General features: G+C 32.6%; 1 protein-coding gene and 1 long non-coding RNA gene across 4 annotated transcripts; one reads left to right on the plus strand and one right to left on the minus strand.

Moving 5' to 3' along the window:
- The first annotated feature begins 1,336 nt into the window (after positions 1-1,336).
- LOC120071679 lies at positions 1,337-3,072 on the plus strand. Its single transcript, XR_005480311.1, has 2 exons — positions 1,337-2,080; positions 2,538-3,072. It is a non-coding gene; the product is annotated as an uncharacterized LOC120071679 (long non-coding RNA).
- Positions 3,073-6,530: 3,458 nt separating this feature from the next.
- On the minus strand, positions 6,531-10,034 carry LOC120071678. Of its 3 annotated transcripts, none has more exons than XM_039024052.1 (2): positions 9,317-10,034; positions 6,531-7,338 (listed from the first exon to the last, which is right to left on the minus strand). In XM_039024052.1, exons 1-2 carry the CDS (start codon positions 9,476-9,478, stop codon positions 6,778-6,780), a joined length of 723 nt encoding a protein of 240 aa, XP_038879980.1. In that variant the 5' UTR covers positions 9,479-10,034; the 3' UTR covers positions 6,531-6,777. The 3 variants fall into 3 exon arrangements, with proteins under 3 accessions (XP_038879980.1, XP_038879981.1, XP_038879982.1); XM_039024053.1 differs by lacking the exon at positions 9,317-10,034 and adding an exon at positions 8,226-8,384; XM_039024054.1 differs by lacking the exon at positions 9,317-10,034 and adding an exon at positions 8,096-8,228.
- Between the last annotated feature and the right edge of the window lie 208 nt (positions 10,035-10,242).

The following is a 10,242-nucleotide window of genomic DNA, read 5'->3' on the forward strand; positions in this document are numbered from 1 at the left end:
TAAAAAAATCAAGGATCGAAAAACCTAACAACTTCACTCGAATCTATCTCAAGCTAAAACCCTAGGTTTGGTTTGTGATTGAAAATGTGGGAACTTTGATTTGTAAACCCTAAATTAACATATGGGTTTTGTTGCTGACTGCATTAATTCAAGTGGGTCTCACTCACTCCAAAGAATGAGTCAATAGAAAAAGAAAGAAAAAACAAGATGAGAATCATAACAAACTATCTTGGACCAGATTTTATAGCAACAATCATCAGTCTGTACATTCACAGTACATTTTGAAGATTTTATTACTGTTTTTTCAGCTGAATTGTTCAAATCAAATTAAACCCTTTTCTCATCTCGTCTTCTGTGACTGCCTAATTTGGAAATTATTTTCTTCTCTACCAAATTATTGACGAACTGAAATAACTTAATTAGAGAGGGAAAAAAAGAAAAATGAAAAACAAGGGTTGGTAAGATATAATTTGGTAAGGGAAAAAAAAAGTTTCTTTTTTTAGAAGATTTTGTTCTCGTGAGAAACGGTTAGAATTTGCAGGGTTTTGGTATCTTTTAAAAAAAAAAAAAAAAAAAAAAAAAAAAAAAGGGAAAAGTTAACTTTTTGGTAGATATATTTTAGGTCTAGTTTTTATTTATTCTTTGAATTTCAAAATATTACCGTTTATCATTAAGTTTTGAGTTTGATTTTAATTTAGTTCTATGTTTTAAAATGTTGTCATGTTTTTTTAACAAATTATAAAAGGAGAAAGGTATCACTCCCATATTTTTATTCAACAACTTTTTGGGTAGATATTAAAATTTTACAATGTTAATTTGATTTGTGTTTCAATTTGGTTTTTAAATTCAAATATTTATATTTTTACCCTTGATTTGTTACTAAATGCTTATTTTCAGCCTTTAGCATAAATTTTTATAAATTAATTTTTTAAACATTATGAAAGAAAAAATTTTAAATTAATTTTAATAATGATGAAAAATAGTAGAATTTAATTAATTATATTATTTTAATTCTTTTGAATTAATTAATAGACATTGACACGAAACACTAAAATTGATTATTTAATAAAAAATCAAGATTAAAAATGTAAACAATGAAATCCTCGGGAAAAATTAAAACAAAACTCAAACTTCAAGATAAAATGTGTTAGGCTGTAAAATTTATGGATTAAATTGAAATCAAACTTAAAATTTAAGAACTAAAAGTGTAACATTTTAAAACTTAGGTACCAAATAAATCTTAACCTAAAATCTAAGAATAAAAAGTATTTTTCTCCAAACAAAAAAAAAAAATCTTTTAAGTATCTTTTTTTTTAATTTTACCATTTTTCTTTTTCCCAAATTCTTCTCAAAGTTTCCTATAAATAGTGACCATTTGTATGGAGTCCTTTGATCATAGGCTCTCATTAATCATTCTCTTCTTTCTTTTCTTTCAACCAATATCTCCTCTTTCTTTTTATTTTATATTTTCTTTTTATTTATTTATTTATCTTTTTTTTTTTCCCTAAAATGAAGTTGGGGGCAAAAGGAGGAACATATGTGATATGTTGTTGACAGAAGATAGAGAGCACAGATGATGATATGCAAAATTCATTATTATTTGTTTTTATTTTTAGAAATTTAGAGAGCCACTATTATGCATCTCACTCCATTTGTGCTCTCTATGCTTCTGTCATCACTATCTTCACCCTTCCTTTAATTTCCCATCCTTCACTTTTTTTTTTTTTTTTACTTAATTTTCTAATTTGTTTCTTCTTCTTTTTAATCTTCTTTTAATTCCTAATTAGTTTTAATTACTTATATGCTCTCAATTTTATGTTTTATTCTATGTTCAAGTGTTTCAAAACCCTCCAAACATCATATGATCTTATAGATTAATGTTGTCAATTTGTCTCTCTCAATCTTTAATTACATAAATATATGTAATACATGTGCAAATATTTAAGCTAATTAACTATAGCCCTAAGAAATGTGTTGATTTTTCTATGTTTTAGGTTCTTTGTGTTGCAGTCCAAATAGCTAGCTAGGGCAAGGGGATGAGGAGAATTGAGAAATATGCAAATTTTTAAGTCTTTATTTGGTAAGGGTTTTTATATTTAAATTTATAATTCTCTTGCTACCTTTTTTTTCTTTAAATTGGGGGTTTTTCATTCTCACATTCTTTTTTCAAAACTTTCCTTTTTGATTCAACTACTCTCAAAAACTAAACCTTTAATCAAAGGACTCTTGATAAATTTCTTTTTACTTTGAATTGTTTCAAAATTTTAAGGACCCATTTGATTAAAAAAAAAAAGAAAGAAAGTTTCAATTTTAGAAGATGTTGAAGAAAAAAAATACTAACTTTTTGGGTAAATTCAGCAAAGAAATTCTCATAGATACACTTGATATTTTTGTATATATCAAAAGTGAGTGGAATATAAGATTAAACATGCAAGAAATGACCAAGAATTTTTCCTTCCAAATGAGTTATTGATAAAATAATGTTCTTCTTATTCTTCTTCTTCTTCTTTTTTTTTTTTTTTTGGAAATTAATACAGGAAATTATCATATGATCAAGAGTTGCAACAAAATCATAATTACCAAGATGCTATATGCCATGAGATATTGAAAGAGTAAAGTGAATATTCCTCAAAAGGGGGGAAATGAAGGCTCACAATGCCACTTGCTTGATTGATTTGTGGGTGAGAATTGTCATTCATCTTGCAAGGATATGTGTTGGGTTTTATTGTGATAAATAAAAAGAAAAGTTTTGGAGGCAAAGAAGGAAGGGACAACTAAGAGAAGGGATTTGGAATAAATCCTCACCTAAAAATGAAGCCATTATTTTTCATCCATTCTAATAGATTATTCCATAATTTTCAGCACATTCCACAAATTCTCTCTTCTCTAACATTTTAGTCCATTGGGTTCGAAAATTAACAAGATTAAAGGAACAAAATTAGGTTTTTTATGGTACTAAAATTGTATTCAATTTTGTATATGTTATTTGGAGCCAAGATTAAATGATAATGTCGTACTTGTTATGTATGTGGAATTAAGAGATGCAATCTAATTATTCTTTGTTTAGTGAAATTGATATTATATCCAATTGATTTTCTAATGAATCAGCAGCTTTGGCAGCTTTAGCTTGTGTTATATTGTAGATTTTGATTCACATATATACTAATTCTAAAACATTAGTTAATATGATTATCATAAAAAATGTGGTTTTTTGTTGTTTTTTTTATGTTATAAAAAGTACCAACTAAAAATATTAGGGCTTTTATGGGCAAAGTCTAAATAAATATACATGTAAATTTGGTGACATAAATACTCTTGTCGAACACAAAGGTTTGAATCATCTACCTTACATATATATCCAAATTTAGAAAATGGAGCATTTCATGTTGAGAAAGGGCTAAAAAAAGGTTTTTATCTTTCCCTTGCACATAATTAAAAACCCTAGAACATACATGACCAAACATGGTGTTGTGATTATAGGGAGGGAATTCCTGAATGTGAGTTGTTATGGAGTTAATAGCTGATTAACTTAATCAAATCTTTCAACCATATGGCAAAAAAAGAAAGATGAGAAAAAGGTAAAAATGATCCAAAATGATTGGATTGGAATGATGGGAAAATATCTCCATTTGGAGAGGAGAGATTGAGGTTGGTATTTGAGCATTGGAGTGGGTGGGCAAGTGGAGCAATATAGTATCTGTTTCTTCAATTGTGTGCATAAAATGGTGTAATATTTGAGGTTTAAATTACAATTTTTTTTTTTTTTTTTAAAGCTAACAAAGAGAAAGAAACAATAACCTTCCCGTTTGTCACGAATGATCGATTGAGATACAATTGAGAAATAATCTTTTGAGTTTTTAGATCAAAGATTAACTTTGAGAAGAAAAGACAAAACTGCAATAACGTGAAAGGATTTTGTTTTTCTCTCTACGACTATGAAAAAAATAGAAATATTAACAAAGCTCCCAACAAAACTAACATCTTTGATGAAGACCTCAATTTTCTATATCAACGTCCACCTCAATCGACAGATTAATTTCCGACCATTCTCGTTTAATCGCAATCAGCCCCTCCAGCACTGCTGAGGTTTCACAAGTTTTGGTTGGCTTGATAAGTAATTATAAGTGAGACACCGACAGCCCATGTCTTGTTGAAGCAAACACACAAAAGAGGAAAGATTCCACATGGCCCTTTGCCCGCGCCCCTGCCCCTGCCCCTGCCCCTGTGGTCTCCCCCTTCCTCCCACTTTCAACCAGCTCCCTTAGATGCACATATACCCTTTCCAACTTTATACCCACATTAAAATTCTTATTATTATTTTCTTCTTTTTTTTCTGTTTTTGGGAAAATGATGCTTTATATAAAGCATGTACAAAAGGATACAACAAAACAAAGTTACGAGAATAAAGTTAAATGAGGGTGCGTTAAGGGCAATATAAGGATATATATAATCGATAATAAGAGAAGATTTTGAAGACCAATACAGTGTACACTTACAAATAACGTTTAAGGATCTTTAGTCCTTATTGAATATGCATGTGGTTGTTTTGAAAGAATTGTCCACTTGGAGGGATTTTTTTACTTGATTGCAAGTATAGAGATATCGGAGATATGTCAATGTTATGAATAATACCTGTGTTTAATTTATTATTTTCAATCATGTTACACTCTACCCCAAATAAAAAAGTCGTTCAAGAAGTTTTTTTGTCAATGTAAAGAATGAATTAAACTGTTTTTAAAACATTCATGCCACACATGTGTCACATTGAGCAACTTGACAAATTAACTTAAAAGACACTTGTCTTTAAATAAGCTAAACATGATTCAACTTCAACTTCAAGTAATTTAACTTTATTCCTTCCTTTCTCGCTCACTCCCAAATTTGAACTCCTTTCACCATCGTTTCACTTCATGATAATCAAAGAAAATTGCAACAACCCAATCGACAATTTCTGACAAGTACTCTTCATTTTTCAAGCCAGAAACATATCTATAGGAATGATCTGATAATGAATCTCTAGCCTATATGTACAAGATCTTTATGAATTCATTATATGGTCAATTTGACGTTTAACCCTAAAAGCACCACAACCGAGGTATTTGAAGAAAGTCAATACAAAGCCTTAATCAAAAGTTGCAGGTAGCATAGTACCTTAAAAGCTAAGATGGCAAATTTTTAATAATAGTAAAGATATTTTTTTATGAAAAAAAAGATCTAGAGATGGGCTACATATGTAGGCTCATCAATTAACAAAAATTTCAAGTCTGAAAATAGCGTCCCTTGGTTATCCCATTTCTTCAATTGCCAAATATCTAAAACATCTACATTAACTGCCAGTCGAACCCTAATGAAACATCTAGCAAAATAGCACATGGTCTTACTCAAAAGTTCTCATTTGAGTTTCCATATTTAACCTAAAAACAATAAGTGCTCCACTATCTAGGCAAACACCACAAAAACAACCCTCAATATCAGAGTTCCACTCCAAACTTACGCACACTAGAATTATACCTATCATGCAATACATTCAAGAACTGGGGCCACTCCATGAAAATAGCTTGGAGATGATGATAAGAGCGACAGCCCCAAATGGACTTTGTCGAGTCAGAATCACAGAGAATGTGTTTGATTCAGCAGAAAAAGATGAAAAAAAGCTCGACTATTTGGCTCTGCGCAGGGGCTTGTCAACGCCACCTTATTGGCTCTGCCAAAGCTGGCTACAGTGCGCTGTGGCACACTGTTGTCAACCACAAAGCCTGAATGGCTACATTTGGCCATATTAGGCAGTTGGGTAACTTTATGGAAATGAAAAATGAGAGAATTCAAAAGGGTATTTCTGAATTCCAATAAAAGAAAAAGGGAGAAGCATCCAAATTGACTTCCACACATTTCATCATTGCACTGTGTTACTCACCCAGTTATGTCCTTTAAATCATAAACAAACACATTCTGTTGTGTTATTTTCAGCTTACCTGGCGTCTTTCTCTCTCTCTCTCTCTCTCTCTCTCTCTCTCTCTTTGTGCTTTGACAAAGAAAAGCAGATGTTACTGTTCTGTACAAATAAAGCTTGGCCATTAGTGAATGTCTTCTACAATATAAACCAGAATTCAATGGGACAAATGCTACCAAATTACAGCCACAGCTTTACCTGTAATGGAAGCACGATAAAGATGAAGAGGTAATTACAATCTTATGAGTCATCGACTGTACACGAACGGTATTCATTTTATAGAGATATTGGGGGGAGGTTCAGGAGGTTACTAGTGAGTTTGACTTTGTTTAACTTAAGGTGTGAGAGTTTGAATTCATATCGTAGGATGAATTTAAGACTTATAAAATTAGTGCATGACTTGAAAGGTAGATTCTAAATTTATTAAGTTTGGACACACAGAAATGTCTTTGCAGGGCAATGAGCTTCCTTTGATTGATGACGAAGGGAGTGATAGCAGAAGAAAGGGCCAATAATATTTTACTAAATGGAAAAATGAATTATAGAAACAATACTAGTAAGTGCGATTTGAATAGAAGCATTATGAAGAAATGCATTCTACAATTCCAATTTGAAGGATAAAACTAGCCATTCAACTATTGGTACTTCTTCCAAACTTGTTATATAGAAAGTTAATCTATAGTGTCTTCAGCAGTCAGGAATTCAGCTGAAGCAATCATATTTAATGACTATATATTAGACGATGTTGGATATAGGTTTGAAAACATTGAAAAATATATACTCATAGGACTGCCTAGATCAAGGGTATTATGAGACTTCAACATTACTTACGATGCTTGACGAGGCGATTCCAGATCAACTTCCTGGTCCTCCTTCAATGAACGACTGTGGAGATGCCGCGTAAAACTGGTAGTTGTGTCCAAGAAATAAAGAATACATAACATAATACAGCAACAAGCAAACATAGGAATTGGCCCAAAAATCCAGAGAAAGAGAGGGAATGAGAAGTAGAATGCCCGCAATCCAACGGACCAGAAGTGGCTACCTCGATTCAAGTTTCTGGCAACATACTGAATAGACTCTTTTTGATCTCTCCATGTAGGAACAGTGGCCAAGAAACTTACATGAGCATAATATCTTATTGACTGCACATTGCATAGAAAAGCAATAAGGAAGCACAGCAAGATTGAGAAGTACTTGATTGAAGTACAAAGGGCAGACTTGTTGCCATAAATTAGATGCAATTTTGCATTACTCATGTCTGATGAGCTGCTCACGAAAACACCAATTAACGAACTGAGAGTTATTGCTGTTGTTGCTAAAAGTGTAGATGCCATTATGTTGTTTCGTATTGTCTGAACGGTTAAAACACCATTCTTCAATGGATCCTGAAAATCAAACATCGCATCATATTCAAGCCTCAAGCATACAGAACCAAAACCTTGAACTGAAGAAAATAAACTGTCGTTATCCAACATACAAATATGTATTAGTTATATAAAAACAACATTGCAAACAGTAGCTGCAAAGATAAGTGATCCATTTAATGGTGAGCATCAAATTGGGTGATCTACTTTAAAGGAGTCATGGACCCTCTGTCAAATAGTACAATTGCTGCACAAATAGAGGTACATCTAAACATCTGGATTGTTGTTGTAGAACTGAACTTAGAAGGAGGCTAAGAATTGCATTGAAGAACTTTTCAGTTTTCACATGAACTTGTTTTACTAAAGAAAGTATCCACGCTTGGAGATGATTTTCCAATGATATCATCTGTATTTCATAAAGTTATGACCTTATGAAGCTTGTTTGCTTGAAAGTACCCATAGTTTCATCTTTTATGTGTATATTGCTACAAGGGTAACAAAAAAGAACCAGAGAATGAAAGTAAAAGAAAATTAAACTATGCAAAATAGATTATAAAAAGAATATGGAACAACAAGAAATAAATTGTGAAATATAGAAGCTCCACTACATCTCAACGAATTGTATATTCTATATTTCAATAAAAAGAAGCTTAGCGGGATGTATTTCTCTAATTACACCACTTGTGTAATTTAACCAAAAAGAGAGCCATAAACAGCTACCTCAAAGAAAAAAATAAAATAAGACCTCCATTAACATAAAAGGATAAAGGTGGTATACTCTCTTCCATACTACTCTGCACGTCACAAAAGGAGATAAAAACATTCTTCGTCTTAGCTTATAAATTGAACATATGACCAAAGAAATTGCATAGATCGTCAAAAAATCCAAATCAAGTCACTTTTCTCACTTCACTGGAGCACTCTGCATACTGAATACTGGAAACCTGAGTTTTTCTAAATGGCCAGGTTGACCTGATTGGAACTTGTATCATTAAAGTTAGTGGCAGTTCACAGGGAGATCCTCTATGATAATTAAACCAGTAAACCATCATGAGGGAGAAACATATTTAAACCTCTATGCAAGATATCCTTCAACTTGTGTTGCTGTCTAATTAAAAATCTAATTTGCCTGGGTCTTCACCACGATGGATTTGAATTGTCAAAATGAGCATAGCTCAATTGACATAATATTTGTACTATCAACCTCGAGGTCAGAGGTTTGATTCTCCCACAACAATGGATTTGAGTTCAAATTAAGCGATGAAAAAACGAGGTTGAAGTTCATGTTCTATACATTTTGGGAGTTAGGGGGATCTCGAGACTATTTGGATAAGGATAATAGACACTCATGGCTTCAACACAGCTTTATGTCATTTCCAATTTAATATAAGTCACATGGAGGAACGGTCCTAGCTAAAGCAAGCATGCTAAAGAATTGAAAACAATGTAGCATAATTTTGGAAAACTCTGCTGATGGCGACATAAAAGGACAATTATCTTCATGTTTTAAAAAGCTATCTATCATGGGATAAAGACTGGTCAAAACTGGAGTTCGTTTAAAGTTCCAAGCTGACTCAACTTAACAGCTAACGAGATGTTGAACTCAAATAACGAAGAAGACTGTGTTGAAACAATACTGCTACAAAGAGGACATTCATCTGTCTTTATCTCAAATACAATTCCATCACTAACTATAACAGTGACCACATGAGCATGAAAAGAACCACTGGGAAATTATAGTCATTCAAGTGATAAGTTTTCCATTTGCTAACCGTCCAAGGAATTCTAAGTACATGCTCAGTACCAATGTCCCACCACAAACAGAATCAAATCATTAACCAGCAGATTATATACAGTTTACCCATCACAATTCAATTGACAAAGCACCTAATTCTCGCATAATTGTCTAATTAGATAAAGATAATAATGTTCATAAACCCACAATTGCCAATAACAATTCCCACCCTCCAAAGAAATTTTTGAAACTCAGGGAACTTACAGTCATCATGCAAAACACCCATTGGCGGCGGGACTCGGCGTTCAGGCCAATGACCGTCCGTCTGGGATTCCGATATATGGTAAGAACAAACCATAAGTGATAGATGGCCAACAAACAGAGACCTAAAGGCACCAGCAGGAAGTCAATGGCAGCCTCCTCCATTGAAGCTCAACACTCAACTTTCTCTTCTCGTTTTTGATACTCGCTATCTCAAAATCATGGAAGCTAAAGGCCCGAATAGAATAGACTGAGATTGAAGCAAAGCCCAGGCAAAGCAAAGCCTTGCTGGAAAAGCCAGTCGAATAGTTCCTATCGAGAGGCTTCAATTCACAGACAACGGAATCAGATCCAGCTCGCTCGAACAAGAATCGCCTATTTTAAATTGGAAAGAAAGGTGTGCAAAACGATTTAGTTTTAAAACCGTGATGATGAAATTGATCCTGTCGACTCATTTATCCAGTAACGAAATGACTAAAGATATCCTCTCCTAAGCTATCAACAACTGATGGAGATATTTCATATTTGCACACAGCAAGTATCAACGTTGATTCTCACACCATTTTTAAGAAGTAAAGAAGTTGATACTGTTTTTATGGCGAAACCCTACTGTTGATCTTCTTCAACGATTACAATGAAGGAGAAGAAACGGAGAGGGACTCCACAAGGAAAATTTCACAGAATCATCAGAAACTCCCAAACTTTTCAAACAATGATCTCTTTCCTAAAAACTTTAGGAATACTTTAAGCGAGCATTTAGACATTACTAAGTTATCCAAAATAGATAGAAAATACTAAGCGATTGTTTAGATATTTATTATATGATCGTTTGGTTAACTATTATGCGATCATTTAGTTTTTGTTCTATGATCGTTGAGATATCTATTATGCGATTGTTTAAATATTTGTTATGCGATCGTTTAGGTTTT

The sequence above is a fragment of the Benincasa hispida genome, chromosome 2 (genome assembly GCF_009727055.1).
Source record: "Benincasa hispida cultivar B227 chromosome 2, ASM972705v1, whole genome shotgun sequence".
Taxonomy (NCBI): domain Eukaryota; kingdom Viridiplantae; phylum Streptophyta; class Magnoliopsida; order Cucurbitales; family Cucurbitaceae; genus Benincasa; species Benincasa hispida.

Coding starts and splice junctions, on each gene's coding strand:
- LOC120071678 (XM_039024052.1), bottom strand. CDS start 9,478: ATGGAGGAGGCTGCCATTGACTTCCTGCTGGTGCCTTTAGGTCTCTGT. Junction 7,339..9,316: donor GGGTGTTTTGCATGATGACT/GTAAGTTCCCTG, acceptor TTTGATTTTCAG/GATCCATTGAAGAATGGTGT.